The 25,364-nt window shown below is 44.0% G+C and overlaps 1 protein-coding gene across 1 annotated transcript; it reads right to left on the bottom strand.

Moving 5' to 3' along the window:
- Positions 1-2,774: 2,774 nt before the first annotated feature.
- ZNF594 (zinc finger protein 594) lies at positions 2,775-13,580 on the bottom strand. The gene is made up of 4 exons (XM_065898054.1): positions 13,512-13,580; positions 3,729-4,448; positions 3,358-3,668; positions 2,775-3,195 (listed from the first exon to the last, which is right to left on the bottom strand). Exons 1-4 carry the CDS (start codon positions 13,578-13,580, stop codon positions 2,775-2,777), a joined length of 1,521 nt encoding a protein of 506 aa, XP_065754126.1.
- Between the last annotated feature and the right edge of the window lie 11,784 nt (positions 13,581-25,364).

Below are 25,364 nucleotides of genomic sequence, written 5' to 3'. Positions count from 1 at the left end.
TCGTTATTTCCACTAGTTTATCTTCCAGGTAACTTATCCGTTCTTCTGCCTCAGTTATTCTCCTATTGATTCCTTCTAGAGAATTTTAAATTTCATTTATTGTGTTGTTCATCATTGTTTGTTTCCTCCTTAGTTCTTCTAGGCCCTTGTTAAACATTTCTTGTATTTTCTCCATTCTATTTCCAAGATTTTGGATCATCTTTACTATCATTACTCTGAATTCTTTTTCAGGTAGACTGCCTATTTCCTCTTCATTTGTTTCGTCTGGTGGGTTTTTACCTTGCTCCTTCATCTGCTGTGTATTTCTCTCTCTTCTCATTTTGCTTAACTTACTGTGTTTGGGGTCTCCGTTTCACAGGCTGCAGGTTCGTAGTTCCCATTGTTTTTGGTTTCTGCTCCCAGTGGGTAAGGTTGGTTCAGTGGGTTGTGTAGTCTTCCTGGTGGAGGGGACTGGTGCCTGTGTTCTGGTGGATGTGGCTGGATCTTGTCTTTCTGGTGGGCAGAACCACGTCCGGTCGTGTGTTTTGGGGTGTCTGTGAACTTATTATGATTTTAGGCAGCCTCACTGCTAATGAGTGGGGCTGTGTTCCTGTCTTGCTAGTTGTTTGGCATAGGGTGTCCAGCACTGTAGCTTGCTGGTCGTTGCATGGAGCTGGGTCTTAGCGTTGAGATGGAGATCTCTGGGAGAGCTTTTGCCATTTGCTATTATGTGGGGGCTGGAGGTCTCTGGTGGACCAATGTCCTGAACTTGGCTATCCCACCTCTGAGGCTCAAGCCTGACACCCGGCCAGAGCACCAAGACCCTGTCAGCCACATAGCTCAGAAGAAAAGGGAGAAAAAGAAAGAAAGGAAGGAAGGGAGGGAGGGAGGAAGGGGAGGAAGGGAGGGAGGAAAGCAGGAAGGAGGGAAGGAAGGATAAAATAAAGTTATTAAAATGGAAAAAATTATTAAAAATAAAAAATTTTAAAAGTAATTAAAAAAAAGAGAAGGAAAGAAGAGAACAACCAAACCAAAAAACAAATCCACCAATGATAAAAGTGCTAAAAACTATACAAAAGAAACAAAACAAAACAAATAAGAAAACCCAGACAGTCAGAACTCTAGGACCCTAGGACAAATGGCAAAAGCAAAGCTATACAGACAAAATCACACAAAGATGCATACATATACACACTCACAGAAAGAGAAAAAGGAAAAAAATATATATATATAAAATAAAAAAAGGAAGAGGGCAACCAAATCAATAAACAAATGTACCAATGATAATAAGCTCTAAATACTAAACTAAGATTAACATAAAACCAGAAACAAATTGGATGCAGAAAGCAAACCCCAAGTGTACAGTTGCTCCCAAAGTCTACCACCTCAATTTTGGGATGATTTGTTGTCTATTCAGATATTCCAGAGATGTAGGGTACATCAATTTGATTGTGGAGATTTAATCTGCTGCTCCTGAGGCTGCTGGGAGGGATTTCCCTTTCTCTTCTTTGTTCACACAACTCCTGGGGTTCAGCTTTGGATTTGGCCCCACCTCTGTGTGCAGGTCACCTGAGGGCGTCTTTTGGGAAGTCTGAGGCCTTCTGCCAGCGTTCAGTAGATGTTCTGTAGGAGTTGTTCCACATGTAGATGTAGTTTTGATGTATTTGTGGGGAGGAAGGTGATCTCCACGTCTTACTTCTCTGCCATCTTGAAGGCAACCCCCACTGATCTCTTTCAGAGTTCTACTTAGACTCTCCAGTTCTCAAATAATTACAAAGCCCTGGTTCAAGATAAAACTACTCTCCTGTAATCACCTGACCTTTCACAGTTGTTGCTTTCTTCTAATTCCCAGCAACTCAGGTCACCTAAATGCTCTTCCCTGGTGCTCAGTCTAATCCTATTCCCAACACCCACTGTCCTTTCTTTGCTCTTTCATTTCCTGATACTCCTAATCATCACCATTCTTTTCTGGGGAATACCTCACTTGGTTCTTGTGTCCTGGCCTTCAGCTCTCCTGTTTTCAAGTCATTTCTATTATTTTTTTGTTTCCTCTAAATTAATGCGGTGGTCCCCAACCTTCTTGGCACCAGGGACTGGTTTCGTGGAAAACAGTTTATCCATGGATCAGGGGTGGAGGGTGAGGAGGATGGTTCAGGAAGTAATGCGAGTGATGGGGAGCAGCAGATGAAGCTTCGATCACTCGCCTGATGCTCACCTCCTGCTGTGCGGTCTGGTTCCTTACAGGCCTCGGCCCAGTACCCGTCCATGGCCTGGAGGTTGGGGACCCCTGAATTAATGGATCATTCTAATTAGTATTATCACATATGCATAAGCATATTTTTATAAGGAGATAAAAGGGGAATATGTATAAAATATATATCTAACGGGAAGAACTCATCCCAGACAAAGATTTAATCACTCTAAAGTACCTAAAACAGATTTATACTTGTCACTGGACTAGGTAGTCGAGATTGAAATGGCTCCTTCCATGAAGAATTTAGTTTGGGGGTTGGTGACAAAGTGATTTCTAATGATTTTATTAACAATGGAAGTCCCGTAAAACATTCTTAATTAATTTTATCCTGGGGACCATACTCCAGTGTCAACTCTGAGGCAGAAAAAAGGCGATTATGTCCAAGAGCTTTCCCACATTACACTTATATGTTTTCCATCCAGTAGGCTCTTCTAATGTTTTCCTACCTTCAAAGAGTTTTCAGCAATAAAAACCTTCTATTGTGCAATATGATGTGGCCTCCATCAGGCTTTTCCTATGTTCATTAGGTCTCTGTTACCTATTAGAATAAGTCCTGTTTGTGGACTCTCTTGTGTTCCCCAAGCTCCTTTCCAGTATGAAGTTTCTGATGTTTAAGAAAAGCTGTGCGCCCACTGAAGGCCTTCCCACAGTTGCTACATTCAAAGGGTTTCTCTCCAGTGTGAATTCTCTGGTGACTAACAAGGTGTGAGTTCTGACTGAAGGCCTTCCCACATTCAGGGCATTCATAGGGTTTCTCTCTAGTATGAACACGGTGGTGTTTAATGAGATCTGAGCTGCCCCTGAAAGATTTCCCACATTTATTGCACATATAAGGTTTTTCTCCACTATGAATTCTGTGATGTCTCATAAGGTCTGAGCTCTGATTGAAAGTTTTCCCACATTCTTTACATTCATAGGGTTTCTCTCCTGAATGAGTTACCTGATGTCGGATGAGGTCTGAGCTGCCTCGGAAAGTTCTACCACACTGATTGCACTGATAAGCTTTCACTTCTTGGCGAATTCTCCGCTCTTCTCTAAGCAACTCTTCCTTGCTAAATGTTTTCTCAACTTCCACAAGTTTCTCTCCAGTATGAAGTCTCTGATGTTTGAGAAAAGCCGTGCGCCAGATGAAGGCTTTTCCGCATTCCTTACATTCATAGGGTTTCTCACCACTGTGGATTCTCTGATGCTGGACAAGGAGTGAACGCTGCCGGAAGGCTTTCCCACATTCATTGCACTGATAGGGTTTCTCTCCAGTGTGAATTTTCTGATGTGTAACAAGGTGTGACCTCTGGCTAAAGGCTTTCCCACATTCATTACATTCATAGGGTTTCTCTCCAGTGTGAGTTATCCAATGCCGAATTAGATCTGAACTTCCTCGGAAGGTTTTTCCACACTCAGTACATTCATAAGGTTTTTCTTCCCTGTGAATTCTCTGTTGTTGGATAAGAGCTAAGTCAGAATTGCAGGCTTTTTCACATTCAAGTTCCTTTACAGTATGTAGTCTCTGATGTTTAAGAAAGGCTGTGCGCCCACTGAAGGATTTCCCACATTTGTGACATTCACGGGGTCTCTCCCCACTGTGGAGTCTCTGGTGTTCTGTGAGGCGTGAACGCTGCCTGAAGGCCTTTTCACAGGTGTTGCACTTGAAGGGTTTCTCTCCAGTATGAATTCTCTGATGTGTGACAAGGTGTGAACTCTGACTGAAGGTTTGTCCACATTCATAACATTCATAGGGTTTCTCCCCAGTGTGAATTCTGTGATGGATAATAAGATCTGAACTTTGATTGAAGGCCTTCCCACACTCATCACATACATATGGCTTCCCTCCACTGTGAATTCTCTGGTGCAGGACAAGTTTCGAGCTTCCCTTGAAGGCCTTTCCACAGTCTTTACATTCATAGGGATTCTCGTCATTATGTATTCTCTTATGTCGGGCCAGATTAGAGCTCTGATTGAAGTCTTTTCCACATTCATGACATATATAAGGTTTCTTTCCTGTATGAATTCTCTGATGTATAATAAGATTTGAACTTTGATTAAAGTCTTTTCCACATTCACTACATACATATGGTTTCTTTCCTGTATGAATTCTCTGATGTACGATCAGGTTTGAGCTCCGACTGAAATTTTTTCCACATTCCTTACATTCATAGGTTTTCTTTATATTACCAGTTTTCTGATGTTCAGTTACTTCTGACTTCTGTTTGAAGCTCTGGCCACAGACTTCATATCTGTGGGGTCTTTCTCCTGCAGAAAGTATTTTTTCTCTTTCCTTACATCCATGGACTCTCTCTCCTGCAATGGCTTTCTTGGGGATCAGATTCACTTCCCTGATACCTCTCTCTTGGGAAGGGGGATATCCCACTGCATCCTCTAAGGGGCTTACCCAATACCTCAATAACCTGTCCTGAGGATCACCAGTTTCAACTAACCCACATTCTTGGGAGATCTGTCTTTGGAGTCTTTCTGATACAGCCCTTGCTGAATCTTTTTCTTCAGAAATTTCCATCTTTGTCTTCCAATCTTTCATCTTATTTTTGGTCTCAGAATCTGAAATAATAAGTAGAACATTCTATGATTCCTAAAATACAAATTTTCACCTCTTTCCTACACTGGGAAGTCTCAGAGGGAGGAACAAGGAACTTGGAAGAAGACTCTTCCCTTCTGGAGCTGAGATTCAGACGTTTTTCAGAGGGATTGTGGCTACCACAGGAACACACACCCTATTGGTGGAGAAGAAACTTGCCAGGGTGCAGGCTGGAGCTGGTGTGTGTGGGTGGCCTGTAGGGTGGTGGAAGAATTCACTGGAGGTGGGCAGTCTGGAGCTGGAAGTGGCCTGTTTGATGGGGGTAGGAACCTGCTGGGCCCTGAGGCCAGGCCAGAATGGGCTCACAGGAAGCAACTCACTAGAGTGATTGCCACCAGGCCTCCCACAAGTTGGTCTGCTGGCAGCCACACCAATAAATAAGATAAAATAGCACACCAGCACCAGGAAAAGAAGTTCCTTCCTTTTCCTATGGCCTTGTATTTCCCTCCAGCATCCTCTATTGACAAAATCTAAATGTTGTACCAGTTGGCAAAGGAGAAATCGTCCAGATCCAGTAACTTAAGCAAAGCAAAGAAGGGTAGATTTGGAGTTGAGATATGATAAATTAATAACGGATCCACTAACCATTCCTCCCAATATATCATGACAGTTAAACAAATATGAAACTATGCCTCAGAATAAAAATGCTTGGCTGCCATTTTAATAGAAATCAATTCTCCCTTTCTCAGACCTGGCATTTTTCTTTCTGGTATTCTGGTGGAACTGCCTCCTTTGTATGGCAATTTTGTATCCTCCTGCAACTGGAAGACAGATGAGTTTATTGCTTTTGAGTGTTCATATCATCAAATCCCTGACCTTGCCCAGTCACAAAAACACATTTCTGAGCTCCTTGAGAGAGCCATTTCACCTTGGCCCGGGGGATTGGAATGCTCTAGTCAGTAATCTTTTTGCAATGAATAAGAGGAAACACAGCATAGAGATTAAGAGTGTGGATTCTTAACTGACTGTCGGACAAAATGCCTGGGTTTGAATCCTATCTCCATCACTTACTGACTGTGTGACGTTAGGCAAGTTGCTGCAACTCTCTGTGCCTGTTTCCTCATCTCTAAAATGGAGATAATAATAGTATTTACCTCATAGAGTTGTTATGAGAATTAAATATATGTAAAACATTTAGAACCATGCTTGGCATATAGAAAGCACTATGTAAGTGTCAGCTGCTGTTACTATTACTACTATTATCATTAATCATTACCCTTTATGCCCAAGAATTATCATTAAGTAATGTGTCCCTACCACAAACCTCCATATCTAGGCTGGATTTTATTTATTTAACATTCAAATAAAATACTGGAAAGAATTGGCTTTGTCATAATTTTCCCTTAAAGTGATTTTTTGGGGGGTTTGTTTGATATATAGTGTTCAAAATTTAGAAACAGTTTAAAAGATGGAAAAGGCATTTCTCAAAACCCACTGAAAACAGTTAAAAGAATGACAAATGAGGTAAACTCCATCTTCAAAAAAAGGGTCATATACAGATGTCTCCCAAAGTCTCATATCCTGAAAGGCATGGTCAGTGATCTTCTAATTAGAGTGAAGAGATCTAGAGCCATGGCGGGGAGGCAGGTGACAGAAGCAGGGACTGTCCCATAGAGATCTAGTCTGACATATCAGAGTGGCAGGGGAAGATGCTAAAGAAGAAACGGTGCCGGCAGATCATTTAGGTTGTCTTCCACCTGGTACCTGGCTGAGGAACACTGGCAGCCATGGAGCAAGATGAAGAAAGGAGATGAGTGTGACTGTCAGACTGTGCTACGAAAGTCCAGTGATCTACAGGGCTTTTTCTGTGCCATGTTGATCTCCTGGAAACCAAAAGCTGAAGGGAGATAATGCCTGTAGATTTGATAAGAAGGTGTTTGTGGCAGCAGATCTGTATGAAGGCTTTGAGGTGCCCTTGCTCAATTCCCTCTGCCTCTTCCCTCTTTCATAGAGAACCTGCTTCATGCACTGTTGAGTAGTAATCATTCAGGTAACTTTGTGGGATGTGTGCTTGAAAACAGGGGGTTGTTGCTTTAGGAAAGAAAGCAACATGAGTAACAGAGGGATTAGGAGCATACACCCAAGAGGAACAGCAAAGGAATTAATAGGACGCATCCAGCAGAGCTCTCCACTATCTCAAAGAAATTATAGACAAAACCACTGTTTAAATGAAAACTCAAAGAAGACATATAAGAGCTCAAAATAGAGTGTAGATTATAAAAGAATAAAAAGAAGTGAGAAAAAAAAAAAAGAAGTGAGAAGTAATCTGGCAGAGCTGAAGGAAAGAAGTGGAAGGGAAAACTAAATGCATTACGTAGATGAAACTCATCAAAGAAAAAAGAAAAATAATCACTACGGGACAAGATGAGGCCTGGGGAGATGACACAGAATGCAGTGGATATTAATATGATTATAGAGAAAACAAGTTGCTACAGAAAGATATTCAAATATATACATAATTAGTGTTCCTAAAGAAGAGAAAAGAACAAACAGAAGGAAAAAAAACCCATTCAAACATAACAGAAGGAAATGTGGCTGAAATAAAGACTTGAATCTATTGGAAGGATACAGTGTAGTCCATAGAAAGTTGATATAGAACAGTCCACACCAAGGCATAGCCTGGTGAAGTAACTAAATTTCAGGAATAAATGAACATATGAAGATCTGAGGCAGATGAGCAAGTGATGGGCAAGAGGGAATTTCAGGCTGAGTTTATACTCCTCCATGTTACACTCATGCCAGAGTATAGTAATGCCTGTAAAGTTCTGAAGAGACACAAAGTGTGACTTGATCATTTTTTACCTGGCAAACTGTTCCCTCATATTAAAACAGGCAAATGTTCTCAAGTAGGTAAAAACTCAGGGAGTATGACAGGCAGCCCTTTTTGAAAAGAACTGCTGGGCAATGAGATATAGCCAGTGAAGAAATGAGTGAAAATAAACACTCAGGACCTCAGAGAACATTGTAAAACAATGGATGAGGAGTGTTGAATAAATTTAAATATGGAACTGACATTAAACAATTAGAAATTATTTTTGTAGAATAGAGGAGGAGAGGTAGTGGGAGTTAAGTATAAATTGTGCTAATTTGCCTGTCTGTCATGACAGGGATCAAGAGGTAGCATCTCAAGTAGAAATACATAATTTTAAAAGAAGATCCAAACCTTAATATGTTTCATGATCAGTTTTCCCCCATAATTTTAAAGGAATAATATTTCAAAATTACAGAGAAACAGACTTCCCTGCTGGTCCCGTGGTTAAGACTCTGAGCAGTGGTTAAGACTGCGCTTCCACTGCGGTGGGTGCAGGTTTGATCCCTGGTCGGGGAACTAAGATCCCACATGTCACACATAGCGCAGCCAAAAATAAAATAAAATTACAGAGAAACACTTTTTTTTTTTTGGCTGCGCCTCGTGGCATGCAGGATCCTAATTTTCCGACCAGGGATCAAACCTGTGCCCCCTGCAACCCGCGCCGACTGCATTGGAAGTGCAGAGTCAACCACTGGACTGCCAGGGGAGTTCCCACTTTTTCTATTTTTGATCATAAAAATACTACATGCTCATTATAGGAAAAACCAAGAGTAGAGAAGAGCACAGAGAAGAAACTAAAGATACCCAATATTTTGTTATATATTCTCCCAGTCTTATTTCTGGGCATAAATTTTTTTGATACAAAAATGGGATCACAGTATACATGCCCTTATTGTCCTCTTTGCCCTACTTGTGATACTGGAGCTGGACCCTGGAAACAGTTCCCTTTTGTTGGCTGGCTTTGTCAATAGAGGGTGCTGGAGGAACACTGTAAGCCACACAAAGAGAAAGGGGTTTCTCTTGGTACTTTTGAGCTGTTTTGTCTTTTGGTGGGGCCCCCAAATCAACATAAGGGAGGCTTGATGGGGTAGACCAACCAGCTCTGGCCTACCCAACCCTCCAGTGAGTTTTTCCACTACCCAGCAGGCCTTTCCTATGGATTACCTCTAGCCTGCCTGCACCCTTCAGTGAATTTCTCTGTCATTTGGCAGGCCGTGCTGACAGACATGCCCTGTGACAAATTTCTTTACACCAGCAGGCTGTGTTTCTTTGGCAACCACAACCCATCCAAAAAAGTCTTAATCCCTGCTTTGGGGTGGGGGGGAGCCCTCTTCTAAATTTGTGGTTCCTTCCTTATTTACTCCTCCTTAGTCCTAGAGGTAAGATGGCTTCCTGCGTTATCTATTTCTACACTCCTTAGTGTTTTCTTTAGATCCTTTTAGTAGTTAGCTACCTTTACCGGTTAAATATTCTTTATATTAAATGTCCCTTGTTTAAACTATTGGTATAGTTTTTGTCTCCTGACTGGATCCTGACTGATACAGATACATATTATCATTTCATTTTAGTTCTAGAACAAAGTGAAGATGATACAAGAAGAATAGGAAGGGGGCTAAGAAAGAGGAAACAAAAATTTGTTTAGAAATAGTGCTAAAAGGAGTCCTCTCTGTAAGAATCATTAGGGTCAACCTTTACCACAGGCATAGGTATGGCAAAGCACCCAGTCCTTAGTCCTACACAGCATTCCCTGCAGAGATGAATGGCATTCTCTGCTCAACATTTTCATCCAGTTCCATAGGTGAAAGGAATAGGGAGTAATTTAAGGAACTCTTTGCCTCAGAGGATGTCTGGAGAAGGGTACAGTATCTGAAACATAGGCTTGATCAGAGATGAGTCCTCCTCTACAATCCAATCCAGCTGAACTCAGAGCTTCTGGGAAAAGGGCATTGTTATTTCATATCACTCACTGATGTGTTCACCTAACTTACATTAACTAAGCACCCACCATATTCCAGACACTGTACTAGGTACTGGCAATACAAAGGTGAACATCCCTGCCCTCAAAGAACTTACAGTTCAATGAAGGGAGATACATGTGTAAATGGACAAGAAGATAGTGTGGCCAGTGCTGGAATAAGGTGAGCACTGTCCGGTATGGGAGAACCTGAATCAATGAAACATGGTAACTGCAGGTGGGGGAAGAAAGGAGTCAAGAATGACTTTCAGTTTTCTGGCTTAGGCAATGGGTGGGATACGGTGCTGTTTATGAAGACAGGGGTCAGAGAAGGAAGGGTAGGTTTGGAGGGTGGGAGAGTAGGTCCAAAGATCTGAAGATGAGTTGAGTTTTTCGTCATCTCTTGGTTTCTAACAGGAACCAAGCTCAGGGAGAGGCAAGGAGTTGTCAACTCCACAGATTAGGCTAGACGCCCTTCAACAAAGAGCAGAAGCATCTTATCTTGTCTCCAAGAGTCAAAGCCATTGGGAATCCTTAATCCTCCAATTCCACTGAGCTCTTTAAAACCTTTTCTTGTTTTTTGCTTTTCAACCGAAACTCAGAGAATTCGGGGTGTATAGAGTCTAAGTTAGAGGACAGAGCCCCTGCTCGGTGAGACCAGCTCTGTCTCTTCCTCTAGTGTCTCTGCCATGCAGGGATTCCACTGAGTGTGGACCTGAGGCCCAGCATCCTTTTGCGATTCATTCACAGCCACATCCTGCAACATCTTGAATTCCTGAAACAGAAGTTCCTGTTCTGCAACTACCCAATAAGGAGTTGGCAGCAGATACTCCATCGCTTCCCTTTCCTTTTTAAATCTCTACTACTTCCTGCATTCCCTTGGTCTCAGTAGATAATCTTGCCCCTCGCTTTAAAAATATGTGAGACCATGTGGTAAAAATCACCTCACGTTCCTCTCTCTTTTCAATGACTCCTCATCTTTACTGTATTTTGTCTCTTCCATTCTCTAGTATTTACTGCTCTTTAACTGAGCCCCTATGATGGGCCAAGCACCACGCTAGGTGGTTAGAATACAATAATGAGAACAGAGCCCCTGCCCTTGACTAGTGTGTGGTGTCGATTAAATGTATTAATTACACAACAAGGGTAAGTGTGGGTGCCGTGGGACCTCATGAGAAGAGCACAACCTGAGGGGGGTGGGATGGGTAAGGAAACTTCCTGAAGGAAGCAGCTTCTAAGGTGAGGCCTGAAAGACAATTTGAGATAACTAGACTAAAAGAAGAAGGAAGAGCTTTTCAGATTGAGGCTGAAGCATGTACAAAGGACAGGAGGTGAGAGAAGCTATGATGTGTTCATGGATGCACCATATGACTGAAGCCCAGAATACAGACAGTAAACGATGAAGCTGGGGAAGCAGCGGTCAAACCACAGAGGGCCATGTATCCCACGCTAAGAAGCTTGGACTTTCTCCTGAAGGCAGTGGGGAACCCCGGAGGGGGTTAAAGCAGGAGAATGACATAATTAGATTTATCTTTTTAAAAGACTGCTCTGACAGCTTTATGGAGAACAGACTAAAGGGTGCAAGGCTGAAAGCTGGGATATTGCTTAGGAAACTACAGCAGAATCTATGATGGAGACAGTGAGGGCCTCATCACTGACAGTGAGTTACTGGGACTGGAGACATTTTAAAGTATATTAAAGAAGCAAAAACAGGGAGAATCGGTGCTGTCCTGAATGGAAGGTGTGAGGGAAAACAGAAAGCATTAAGGATGACACCCAAGTTTCTAGCTCGGACAACTGCCTAAGCTGGGTAGTGGGACCGAAAGAGTGGCGGTGAGGGGGAGGAGGTGGTGAATTCCACTTCAGACACATTATATTTGACGTACCTGTGTGGCATCCAGGAGAAAACTTCTGAGAAGCCAATGAATCAGTGGGTCAGGAACCCAGGAGGAAAATCTAGAATGGACACACAGATTTTGGAACCATCAGCATATAATTAGTATCTAAAGCAGAAAAGTGGTGATTACAGCTCGGAGGCAGCTTAGAGTTCTGAACACAACAGGGCTTTGGAAGCAAGCAGAACCAAATTAGAATTCTTAGAATTAGCTTCTTAATCTCCCCCAACTATCATTTCTGCAAATGTAAAGCAGAAATACCACTGATTCCAAAGTGTTACTGTACACATTTTTAAAAACCCACCCCGGGATTTCCCTGGTGGTCCAGTGGTTAGCACTCGGCACTTCCACTGCCGTGGCCTGGGCTGGGGAGCTAAGATCCGCAAGCCACGCGGCATGGCAAAAACAAACAACAACAACAAAACCCCCCCCCCAAAAAAAACCCACCCCAATGTATATAAAGCCACACACCTCTACAGTGTAAGCCTCCCAAGAGTGTAAGCTCTGTGGGGATGGGGGTCTTTGTTCTGTACAGTGTTGGAACAGTACCTGGACCATAGTGGGTGCTCAATTAAAAATCATTGAATAGGGGCTTTCCTGGTGGCACAGTGGTTAAGAATCCGCCTGCCAGTGCAGGGGACATGGGTTCGAGTCCTGGTCCATGAAGATCCCACATGCTGCGGAGCAACTAAGCCCGTGCGCCACAACTACTGAGCCTGAGCTCTAGAGCCCACAAGCCACAACTACTGAAGCCCGCATGCCTAGAGCCCATGCTCCGCAACAAGAGAAGCCACCGCAATGAGAAGCCTGCGCACCGCAACAGAGAGTAGCCCCTGCTCACCGCAACTAGAGAAAGCCTGCGCATAGCAACAAAGACCCAACGCAGCCATAAGTAAATAAATAAATAAATTTATTTTTAAAAAAATCATTGAATAAATGAATAGTAGGTTAACTCTCTTCCCTTTTTCCCTTGACTAATCCCTGAAATTCTTTTCTCCCTTGGCTTCCATAATGCATGATACTCCACCCACTCTACTTTTTTTATTGTCTTTACCCTTTCAGCTTTTCCTTCCTTCTAGTCCTCTCCTTTTATATTCAGTATCTCAATGACCATACCACCTCTGACTTCAGTGATCACCTTTGTCCAGAATGAACCATAAATTTAAAACTCCTCTATTCCTCACCTACATTGTAGTCTATATTCACAATGCATCTCCAGTCCAACGTCTTATTGACAGTCAAGAAGGATCAAATGCATGAAAATGAACTCAACATTTTGCTTCTAAATGTATTCCCCCTTCTTACTATCTGTTTCTGCCCAAATGACCAGTTTTCATTGAACAAATATTTAACATGAGCCTATAGTGTCCAGGCACTGTTCTAGGCCCTGGGATACTCTGGTGAAGAAGCCCCTAATGGGGCTTGTATTCTAGGGCTTTCTAAGCCAGAAATGCAGTAGTTTTGTTTTGTTTTTAATTAAAAATACTTTACTGCTAAAAAATTCTAACCATCATCTGAGTCTTTAGTTAGTCATTACCTTTTTTCAACAGTAACCTCAAAGATCACCAGTCACCATAACAAATATAATCATAATGAAATAGCTTGAAATATTGCAAGAATTGCCAAAATGTGACACAAACATGAAGTGAGCAAGTGGTGTTGGAAAAGTGACACTGATAGACACGCTCAACGCAGGCTTGCCGCAAAGCTTCAATTTGTAAAAAATGCAATATCCATGAAGCACAATAAAGCAAAACACAATAAATTGAGGTATGCCTGTACTATTGTAGAATTATCTGTTTCTCCTTTCAGTTCTGTCAATTTTTGCTTCATATACTTTGCAGTTCTGCTGTTAGATGTGTATACATTTATAAGTCTTACATTTTCTGGTTACTGCCACCTAAAATGTGATCCACACACCGGCCACAGTAGCCTCACCGAGGAGCCCGGTGAAATGCAAATTCTCAAGCACCACCCAGACCTACTGAGTCAGTCTGTGTGGGAGGGGCCCAGCAATCTGTGCTTACCCAGCTCACGCTCCAGGTGATTCTCAGCTTGCTACAATCTGAGAAGCAGCGCTCTGGGAGGCAAGTCATCTTGGACCCCTCTCTCTCTATCCCTTCTATCCGTACCTACTAACTCTGAAAACTGTTCCAACTCCATCTTAACCTAGAACCTTCTCACCCCATGCTTGGGTTCTCGTAAAATCTCTAAACGTTTTCTGGCTCCAATCAATGCTGATAACACTGTCGGATGAAATAATTTTCTAAAGCACTGCTGACACCAATGATCAATAATCTACCATGGGGCTTCCCTGGTGGCGCAGTGGTTGAGAGTCCGCCTGCCGATGCAGGAGACACAGGTTTGTGCCCCGGTCCGGGAAGATCCCACATGCCTCAGAGCGGCTGGGCCCGTGAGCCATGGCCGCTAAGCCTGCGCGTCCGGAGCCTGTGCTCCGCAACGGGAGAGGCCACAACAGTGAGAGGCCAGCGTACCGCAAAAAAAAAAAAAAAAATCTACCGTGACTTTTCTATCATCCATTAAAGGAAATAATAGCTTCTTTTTGACTCACAGAACTGTAATATATCCTAGGGCTGCCATGACAAAATACCACAAACTGGGTGACTTAAAACAACAGGAATTTATTCTCTCACAGTTCTGGAGGTTTGAAGTCTGAAATGAAGGTGTTGGCTGGGTGGCTTCCTTCTGCAGGCTCCTAGGGATAACTGTTCCATGCCTCTCTCCTAGCTTCTGGTGACATCTGGCAATCCTTGTGTTCCTTGCTTTGTAGATGCAGTACTTCAGCCTCTGCCTCCACCTTCCCATGGCATTCTCGCTGTCTCTGTCTCTTCACCTGGCCATCTTCTTATAAGGACACTAGTCATATTGAATTAGGGGCCCATTCTACTCCAGTATGACCTCATCTTACCTAGTTACATCTGCAATGACTCTGTTTCCAAATAAGGTCACATTCTGAGGCACTGGGGGCTAAGACCTCAACATATCCTTGTTGGGGGACAAATTCAACCCATAACAATAGCCCCATTCTATGATTCATGAAAGAGCAAACCTATGCTCTCGGATTCTCCCTAAATTCCCATATACTAGGCTTCTTCCCATTCTGTCCCTTTGCCCATGACTCTCCTACTTGTGATGTCCTTCCTACTCTCCTTCATCTACATCAATATCAAATGCAGCAAGAGGCCAGGCAGTTAATCAGAATGGGTGAAGCAAACAAGGTGATAAATGACAACTGATACTTTGCTGCAGTGTCCGGGAGGCAATGATTACTGGGGACTGGGGATCTGCAAATTTTGTACTGAGTCTAAAGGAGGGAGCTGCTACTCAGTTCCTCCCAATTGCACCATGCAGACATGTGTGCCCTATTTGGCCACATCTTCTGATTGTCCAAGAGATGCTGAAAATCCAGATTCTTGAGTGAGTGGTCGTGAAAGAAATTTTCTGATTTTAAAATGTTGGCCACTAATTCAAGTAAAAACAAACAGCATGAGTCAGGAAAATGTGTCTACAGGGAATTCCCTGGCAGTCCAGTGGTTAGTTAGGACTCTGCGCTTTCACTGCGGTGGCGGGGTTCAATCCCTGGTTAGGGAACTAAGATCCCCAGAAGCTGCAGGGAGCGGCCAAAAAAAAAAAAAAAGTGTCTACAGTCTACTCTGGCCCAGGGGCCATACTTTTACAACCTCTGACTTACACAAATTCCTCCCACTGTTTCAGGCTCACCTTAGTTAGTACCTTCTAACTATTTCAATCCTTTTAATTCATATTCATGTGCATGCATTAGTTGATGCTACACAAGATGGAGTCCCTGCCTAGGGGCCTGGAAGACTTAGATAAACAGACACACACGGAACCAGGTAGTAAGGGTTAGCCAAACAAGCTAAAAAAAGATGAAAAGCTTAAAGAGGGAGGGAGGGAGGTGGCAATCCTGGAAGGCTTCCCAAAGAAAATGACTTTAGAAGCTACCCCTAAAAGAAGATGTAGACGTTTACAAAGAAGAGACCAGCCCAAATCCCTCCCTCCTCCGAACTCCCAACAGTACGAACATTTTAGGTGACGTATTACAACATGTCTGAACCATACAGTTCATTCCTGTGGTTCAGTCTAGTCTTCCCAAAGGGTCTGTCAGTTACTCCTGGAGCGTTCTGCGCGCCTGACACGGCATTGTGCAAGGAACAGGGTCAATTCATGCCCGGGGTTTGATTCTGGGCCTGGGGGAGATGCGGTTTGCAGTACTCACAGGAGGGAACTGGAACAGACTGGAAAAGGGGGACGCGACGCGGGGGGTAGGGGGTGTGTGGTGTGTATGGAGATGGGCGGGGTACGCCGAGAACCAGGAGAGGACCAAGGGCATAGAGGGCCTGGCCGCGCGCACCCGGCACCTAAGTCCCGGAGGCCGCAGCCTCTCCCCGTTCGGAGAAATGAGGGGTCAGCGCCCACCTCCGAAGATCTGCTCTCCACCCCGCTTCCCCAGGGGACCCAGGCGCCGGGGCCCCCAGTTCTGCGATCGCAGCGGGGTCTCACCTCCAGGCCACCCCTAGCCTCCCGCTTGACCGTGGCCCCCTGCACGGCCGCCAGCGCTCAGCCCCAGCTCCTCCCTCGGGCGCGGCGCCACCACCCTGTACATCTTGCCCGCAGCGGCCGGCCACTTCCGGCGTGCTCCCCCAGGCGGCCGTCCCCCGCCCAGACGCCGGACCCGGCTGTGCCCGTCAATCCGCGGGCGCGCCCCCAAGCCTCCTCCCACCCGCTCAAGGGTCTTCCCTGCGCAGGTTCGGCGTCGTTCTCTCGGTCTCGCGCGAGCAGAGTCCTGAGGGTCCAGCGCCGCGCAGGTTGGTGCACCTGCAGGCGCCAAGTAAAGTGTGCGAGGCCACCACCGAGACGCAAGTCCTCCGGGGGGTCCTAGACTCGCCCACGGCTGGCTTCTGGCCAGTCGGTCTGGGTGGGGGACCCTGTCAGATAACAACGCTTTTGTTCTAATTTTTAATTTTGTTTTTTCCCTGCGTGCTTTTGTGGTCTCATTCATTGATGCCTTCTGTTTGCAGTGCCCTCTCAAAGGCTTGGTAGTACAGAGATAAACAAGGATAGCGAAATGTTTAAAAGGGCAAGTTCTGAAGTGAGAACATCAAGACACTCAGAAAGTCAGACAGAATCGCTGACCCACCATTTATGGACTATGTGACTTTGGGCAAATTACCTAACCTCTCTGAGTCCAATTTAATGGATTATCCTACTTTTCCTCACTGATTTTTGTTTATTTTAATTTTATCTATTTTTGGCTGCACTGTGTCTTTGTTGCTGGCTGTGGGCTTTCTCTAGTTGCTAGGAGCGGGAGCTACTCTTCCTTGTGGTGCACGGGCTTCTCATTGAGGTGGCTTTGGCTTCTCATTGCGGTGGCTTCTCTTGTTGCAGAGCACGGGCTGTAGGCACACAGGCTCAGTAGTTGTGGCTCGCAGGCTCTAGAGCGCAGGCTCAGTAGTTGTGGCACAAGGGCTTAGTTGCTCCGCGGCATGTGGGATCTTCCCGGGCCAGGGCTCAAACCTGTGTCCCCTAAGTTGGCAGGTGGATTCTTAACCACTGTGCCACCAGGAGGTCCCTCCTCACTGATTTTTAAATGCTGTTTTTATCATTAACTAAATTCACACATGTACTTGGTTATGTATTTGAGGTACTTTCTGTCTGCTTATCTGTTTCTCTCTCTCTGCTTTGATAATAAACTGTTATAATTATTGTGAGCTTTTAAATATGTTTTAAAATCTGGTAGGAGTAGTCCTCTCTTCATTTACTCTTCTTTTTTCAGAAAAAAATTGTAACCCTGAATGTTTTTTTGTATTTCTTATATTAATTTTAAAAGAACAAAATAGTGTGTTTTTTTGTTTTGTTTTAAGAACCAAAATCTGCTTAAGCCAGAAGAATGAAAATGGAGGAGAGAGGGAAGAACAGTAGCTACATTTTTGTTGCGAAATGTAAAGTTGTTGAGGGTGGTTTGCTTTGGCTTTTTAGTCGTTTTTTAAAAAGAACAAAAAACTGTCTGATCTCATCTGGGTTTAACATGCTGCGCCTGTCAGCAGTGTGAATTCATTATGTAATTCATTTGCTCTACAAATACGTATGGCGTGCTCGCTCTCTGCCAGACGCTGGTGATGCGATGAATGTTGAGCAAACCCAGGCTGTATCGTGGAACTTAAGGTCATGAAGAGGAGATATTTAAACAATTCCATGAATAAATATAAAATGTTAACTGTAGTGAGTGCTATTCTGGAGAGTACAAAGTGCTGTAAGTGTTTATAAAAGAAGATTTGACGTACACAGGAAGGTCTGTGAAAGCTTCCTGGAATCAGGGTCTTCCTGAAGAGTTAGGCAGATGAAGGACAAGAAAGTAACAGAAACCCACCTCTACTTAAACATAAGTGACAGGAAAGTCCAGGGTGTTGGCTTCCACAAAGGCCAGAATTCAAGGATTTAAGCACTGTCATCAGGACTCTTTTCTCTCTCTCCATTTCTTTTTGTTTTTTTTTTTTGCAGTACGCGGGCCTCTCACTGCTGTGGCCTCTCCCGTTGCGGAGCACAGGCTCCGGACACGCAGGCTCAGCGGCCACGGCCCACGGGCCCAGACGCTCCGCGGCATGTGGGATCTTCCCGGACCGGGGCACGAACCCGTGTCCCCTGCATCGGCAGGCGGACTCTCAACCACTGCGCCACCAGGGAAGCCCTCTCCATTTCTTGATTTCACTTTTCTCTCTGTTAACTTCATAGATTTTTCCCCCCACATGGAGATAGGTTTCAGTGCCCAGGATTGCAGAAGGGCATCTATAGAACTTACAGAAAAAGGACTCTGATAGGTTCTGCTTGGATCACATGTCCAGCACTGGATCAATCACTGTATCCAGTAGATAAGGTACTTTGATGGATCAGCTTGGATTACACGTTGGGATAGGGAAAGGGAGCCATGTTACTGCTAGACCCATCGGGGGATGGAAAGAAAATCAGTTTTTTGGTTTCTTTTTGTTTTTACCAGAAAAATGAGACAGTTCTTAAGACAGGCAAAGTAGCAGATGTCTACTATGGGAGACTGCAGGGGAGAGCATTACAGGCAGCAGGAACTATCTATATAAGGCCCTGTGGCAGTGTCTGAGAAGCTGGAAGCCAGTGAGTGGATGGTGAGAATGAGATGAGCTTGGAAAGATTGGGCCACAGAATGTCTGGAAAGCCACATGTAGGCTTCTTGGCTTTATCCTAAGGGTAACAGAGACCTATTAGGGGTTCAACAGGGCAGGGTACCTGGGTGTGAGATGGGGGAGCCACCATCCCACTGCACCTGCATGAAAGACCTGGAGCGGGAACTACCCAGACCAGCCTAACCCCTTATGAATTCCTGACCATAGAAACTGCGAGAGAGAATGAGAGGTGGTTGTTGTTTTAAGCCAGAATTTGGGCACGATTTGTTAAGCAGCAATAGATAACCAGAATGTGAAGCACCTGTCACTATCATGTAATTTTCTTTGTATCAATTTTCTTTGCCATATTCTCATTCGTCAGTGGTGTTCCTTGTGATTCAAGTCATTTCCCCCATCACTCTTATGTACTTTGTGCAATGCTTCTTCTTTTGTTTGTTTTGTTTTGGTTTTGGTTTTGGTTTTGCGGTATGCGGGCCTCTCACTGTTGCGACCTCTCCCGTTGCGGCGCACAGGCTCCGGACGCGCATGCTCAGCGGCCATGGTTCACGGGCCCAGCCGCTCCGCGGCATGTGGGATCCTCCAGGACCAGGGCACGAACCCGTGTCCCCTGCGTCGGCAGGCGGACTCTCAACCACTGCGCCACCAGGGAAGCCCAATGCTTCTTCTTTTGTTGGAAGATTTGTAATTTTACTTTGTAATAAATTTTCATTGTACAGTATTTTAATTTTATTATACAATGTTTAAATCACCTGAGGGACAAGATGTTAACTAGATAGGTGGGAACAGACATGGATATTAAGTCAGGAGGGATGTTTGCAAGGGGACTAACTGGAAGTTGGGTGAATATTTTCCTGTTTTGACGAATTTTCCCTACCCAGATTCATAACTGTGGATATTTAGATAGTGAGTATTTGAAAAATTAGGACTCCCTGGTTATCATCTTTGGGGCAGGGTTGTTTTGTTGGTGATGAAGGGTAAGGACCCCTGAATCCCTATATTGGAATGATTTTTGGTTGCCTTTGAAATCTTCGTAATTCACCATGACTTCTTTGACATAGTTACTAACGTTCAAGAATCATAGAGATGGAAGACACTCTGGAGATTATAGCCTTCTATCTCTTTTTTTGAGCATAATCAACCTTCCTTCCTCCCTTTCATCTTCTCTCCTTCCCTCCCCACCTTCCTTCCACAATATTTATTGAGATCCCTTATGTGCTAGCCATTGAGGATACAAAAGTGAACAAAAATGGGTATTGAAAAAAGGCCATGGGACTTCCTTGGTGGGACAGCGGTTAAGAATCTGCCTGCCAATGCAGGGCACATGGGTTCGAGCCCTGGTCTGGGAAGATCCCACATGCCACGGAACAACTAAGCCCATGCACCACAACTACTGAGTCTGCACTCTAGAGCCCATGAGCCACAACTACTGAAGGCCGGACGCCTAGAGCCTGTGCTTTGCAACAAGAGAAGCCACCGCAATGAGAAGCCTGCGCACAAGGAAGAGTAGCCCCCGCTCGCCATAACTAGAGAAAGCCCCTGCACAGTGACGAAGACCCAACGCAGCCAAAAATAAATAAATAAATTTATTTAAAAAGGAAAAAAGGCCATGGATGTTTGTGTTTTCTTTATCATGAGCAAACGTTTATTGGGCCGTTACTATGGACTGCTGTTTTTTTTTCTGCATGCAGTTTAAAAGAATCTCTCACTATGTAAATCAGAGACCAAGTAAAAGCAAGAAAAGAGGAGAGAAAGGAAGATATCTTTAAGTGAAGACAATAATCTATTAATTTGTTTTAACCATTGATTTTGCTGTTTGGTCTGAGAAATGTTAACAAATTTATCTAAATTATCTTAAGAAATTCCTCCAATGTACATGCAAATTACAGGGGTAACAAAGAGATCTACATTAATTGTCTCATTTCTGAAAAGATATTTAAGTAAATAATTCAATTTTCTGTCTGAATTACAGAATACCTCCAAACAAAATCTGGGCAAAATATTCAGTTATTTTTTTCTTAACAGCAAAGGCGATTTTGCCCATAACGTGTGGACTTCTTAATGCACCAGTAGGTGGCAGTAGTTTGCAGCCCGTGGTTATTAACAGATTAAAACACCTTAAATACACTTTTATTTTTAGACAATAGAAAGCCTCCTAGTCTCCTACAAGAATCATATGGCTTTTGGCTATTCCTACCCTGTGAACTAAAAGTCTACATCGGTGAAAAATGTCCACGAAATACAGTACAGTTAAATTTTAAAGCAAGTACCGCGGTTAGGACTGAGTGCTTTCACTGAGGAGGGCACAGATAATATTTGCACTTTCTCCCTCAGTATCTCTGTCACTTCCTTCACTCCTTACACAAATACTTACTGAGCACCCACCATGTGTGTCACTGGAAATACGGGGGTGAGTAAAGCAGCAATAGTGCAGCCCCCATGGACCTTGTAGTCCCCTGCAGATGGACAGATATGTAAGTTCCACTTTCATATTACAACAAACAGTACTAGAAAGGACATTTTTATACATGTTCTTGAGTTTCTCTTGGGCAGTGGTTCTCAAAGTGTGCTCTGAGCCATGAGAGCGAAACTATCTTTTTTTTTTTTTTTTGAATTTATTTTTGGCTGTGTTGGGTCTTTGTTGCTGCATACGGGCTTTCTCTAGTTGCGGTGAGCGGGGGCTACTCTTCGTTGCAGTGCATGGGCTTCCCATTGCAGTGGCTTCTCTTGCTGTGAAGCACGGGCTCTAGGTGTATGGGCTTCAGTAGTTGCAGCTCGCAGGCTCTAGAGCACAGGCTCAGTAGTTGTGGCGCACGGGCTTAGTTGCTCCGCGGCATGTGGGATCTTCCTGGGCCAGGGCTCAAACCCGTGTTCCCGGCATTGGCAGGTGGATTCTTAACCACTGCACCACCAGGGAAGCCCAAGAGAGCGAAACTATCTTTATAAATAATATTAAGATGTTATTTGCCCTCACTCATGCTTGCTGTCTCATGAATGTACCATGGAGCCTTCCAGAGGATACATGATGTTGATTTGCAACACACTGACTAAAGAATCAGATATGAGAATCTGGATATTTTTTATTAAGCCAGACATTAAAGAGATTCACAAAAAACATAACACAATGCCACTCTTCTCACTAATTTTTTCTTGGTTTGGGAAAATGTAATTATTTTAATTAAATTTTATTTACATTAATATGAAAGAATTGTTATTTTAAATGAATTCATAAGTATCTGAAGTCTTTCTCGCTTTTACTTTCCAATAAGGTAAATATCAATAGGTATCTTCTGCATAAATGGAATCTCTTTGGTGTCCTCAGTCATTTTATTTATTTATTTTGCGCGGGCCTCTCACTGTTGGGGCCTCTCCTGTTGTGGAGCACAGGCTCCGGACACACAGGCCCAGCGGCCATGGCTCACGGGCCCAGCCGCTCCGCGGCATGTGGGATCTTCCCGGACCGGGGCACGAACCCGTGTCCCCTGCATCGGCAGGCGGACTCTCAACCACTGCACCACCAGGGAAGCCCCCTCAGTCACTTTTAAGAGTATGAGGGAGACCTGGTACCAAAAAGTTCAAAAGCCACCGTTCTAGGGTGTGTATTTTGAAGTAGGGTTGCTGGGTCATATAGGATGTCCACAATTTCAGTTTTGCTAGATGTTGCCAAATTGCTCTCCAAAGTGGCTAAAGCTGACCTTTTAAAAAAATCCGTATACAGTTGTTGTTTTTGTTTTCAGGCAAATATGAAACTGTAAAGAATTATAGAATTGTTATTGAGCTAGGCTAATGATACAATAGAGATTTGATATATGAAATATTGAATATTTTTTCTGAACAACAGTGAGAGATTCAGGGTAATTTTATGTTTAGTGTACTTAGAGGAAGAAGCTTTTCTTGGCCACTGAGAATAGTGTTGTAGAGTGCCAACATTAAAAGTATTGAAAATTTATTTTTGTTTGGCACCTCATGGGAGGTAGATGTGTACAAGTTATGCAAATAAACCTTTTTTTTTTTTTTTTTTACCATCAGGGGAATTTCAATTTTCTTAAATACTACCTTCTGCAGATTTAGTTAAAACCTAAGCCATATTCCACTGACACTCAATTTGTAAAAAAAATGCTGAGGCATCTAATATTAGAAAAGTAATAATTCAAAAGCTGTTAGTTCATGGGTCATCTTGTGAGAGTTTATTTTAAGCAATTCAGGGTGCTTTTTTGATGTAAAATATTCAAATTGTACAAGCATAGTTGATCTAATACTTTTTTTTTTTTTTTTTTTTTTTTTTTTGCAGTACACAGGCCTCTCACTGTTGTGGCCTCTCCCGTTGTGGAGCACAGGCTCCAGACGTGCAGGCCCAGCGGCCATGGCTCACGGGCCCAGCCGCTCCGCAGCATGTGGGATCTTCCCAGACCGGGGCACGAACCCATGACCCCTGCATCAGCAGGCGGACTCTCAACCACTGCGCCACCAGGGAAGCCCTTGATCTAATACTTTAACTGCCTTAAATTTTGGCAATGAGATGTGGGTAAATATACAAACTGACTTTTACAGTTGAAGGACCAAGATGCAACAATATTAATTGGCTCTTTCTTACAATGGTTTTGCAGGTAGTGATTTGTACACTCCACTCTAGTAAAATGCACTGTGACCACAGTCAACTGCTACCTACCTGTCTATTTATGGTGGAAGGTTTTCAGCAACCAAGAGTTAACCTAGGTGGGATTTCATTCTGCCACACGGCCATGACAGAGCATACAGAGAAGGTGGATGGGCTAGGTTAGAAACTGAAGCACAACTCAGGAGACATGTCTGAGCAGTAATAATACTGTTGATGCAATGCACATCACAAGAGCAAATGGAAATTGGTTTTTTGTCTGTTGTTAGGAGATTATCCAGCTACTAGTGCGGCTACCTGAGGGTACTGTGTCTTCAGCTGAGAAGAAGATCTGCTGTATCTATTTGTGTCAATAGCCAGACTCACAGCAGGTAATGGTCTCTAGAGTTGTTGATCCAGGTGTGAATATGTTTGAAGGTGTAATTCTATGTGACGTGTCCTTTCGAGGGGAAGATAAACTAAATCTGCTGGTTTTAGACTTTTGGATTACTGATTTTGTTTGAATGACTGCAAGCAGTAAAGAACTTAGAAATCATCTAATTCAGCTATTTTTCGGATAGAAGAAAATGAGACCTAGGGAGGGTTGCACATTCATTTGAAAGATGTCTTTTTAACACTCACTCTGTTGAGGGCAGACACTGACCTGATCATGAATAAGTAGAGTGAATGTATAATTTACCATCCAAGCCAGGACACTTTTTTTTTTTTTTCTTTTTTTTTGCGGTACACGGGCCTCTCACTGTTGTGGCCTCTCCTGTTGTGGAGCATAGGCTCTGGACGCGCAGGCTCAGCGGCCATGGCTCACGGGCCCAGCTCGCTTCACAGCATGTGGGATCTTCCCGGACCGGGGCACGAACCCGTGTCCCCTGCATCGGCAGGCGGACTCCCAACCACTGCGCCACCAGGGAAGCCCCAACCAGGACATTTTTGAGAGTGAAATCGGGTGCTATTAATAATTATGACAAGGCATTAAACAAAAGCCAAAACTCCTGGGCAGGGTCTTCCCTGGTGGCGCAGTGGTTAAGAATCCGCCTGCCAATGCAGCCCTGGTTCGGGAAGATCCCACATGCCACGGAGCAACTAAGCCCGTGTGCTGCAACTACCGAGCCTATGGTCTACAGCCTGCGAGCCACAACTACTGAGCCCGTGTGCCACAACTACTGAAGCCCGCGTGGCCTAGAGCCCATGCTCTGAAACAAGAGAAGCCACCGCAATTAGAAGCCTGCGCACCGGGATGAAGAGTAGCTCCTGCTCGCCGCAACTAGAGAAAGCCCATGCACAGCAACAAAGACCCAACGTGGCCAAAAATAAAAATAAATAAATTTATTTAAAAAAAAAAAAACGGGTTCAATCCCTAGTCGGGGAACTAGATCCCACATGCATGACACAACTAAGAACATGCCACAACTAAGGAGCCGGCGAGCCACAAATAAGGAGCCCTGGAGCCGCAACTAAGGAGCCTGTGTGATGCAACTAAGACCTGGTGCAACCAAATAAATAACTAAATAAATATTAAAAAAGAAAGATCCGGGGCTTCCCTGGTGGCGCAGTGGTTGAGAGTCCGCCTGCCAATGCAGGGGACGCGGGTTCGTGCCCCGGTCCGGGAAGATCCCACATGCCGCGGAGCGGCTGGGCCCGTGAGCCATGGCCGCTGGGCCTGCGCGTCCGGAGCCTGTGCTCTGCGGCGGGAGAGGCCACAGCATTGAGAGGCCCGCGTAACGCAAAAAAAAAAAAAAAAAAAGAAAGATCCTGTGAAATCCTGATAAATCTAATTATATCATCCAAACTGGAAACAACTTTGTTGGCAGAAAACATGGTTTTATTATAGGTGCCCTATAAAAAATCTCAACCAAGGTACACACACCCAGAGAAAAATAATTTGTTTTTGTCAAACTGGTAGGTTTTCCATTAATGATAAACATTCAATAAATATTTATTAAGTGCCTACTATGTACCAGGGTTTGAGATGGACACTGGGAATATAGCAGTGAGCCAGATAGCTTCCACCCCAAAGAACCCCCAGATTAGGAAGGAGGATGGAAGAGTAACTAGGCAATTATAATGCAGAGCCAGAA

This window comes from Phocoena phocoena, chromosome 19 (genome assembly GCF_963924675.1).
Source record: "Phocoena phocoena chromosome 19, mPhoPho1.1, whole genome shotgun sequence".
Taxonomy (NCBI): domain Eukaryota; kingdom Metazoa; phylum Chordata; class Mammalia; order Artiodactyla; family Phocoenidae; genus Phocoena; species Phocoena phocoena.
This window is presented reverse-complemented; position numbering and strand designations above follow the sequence as displayed.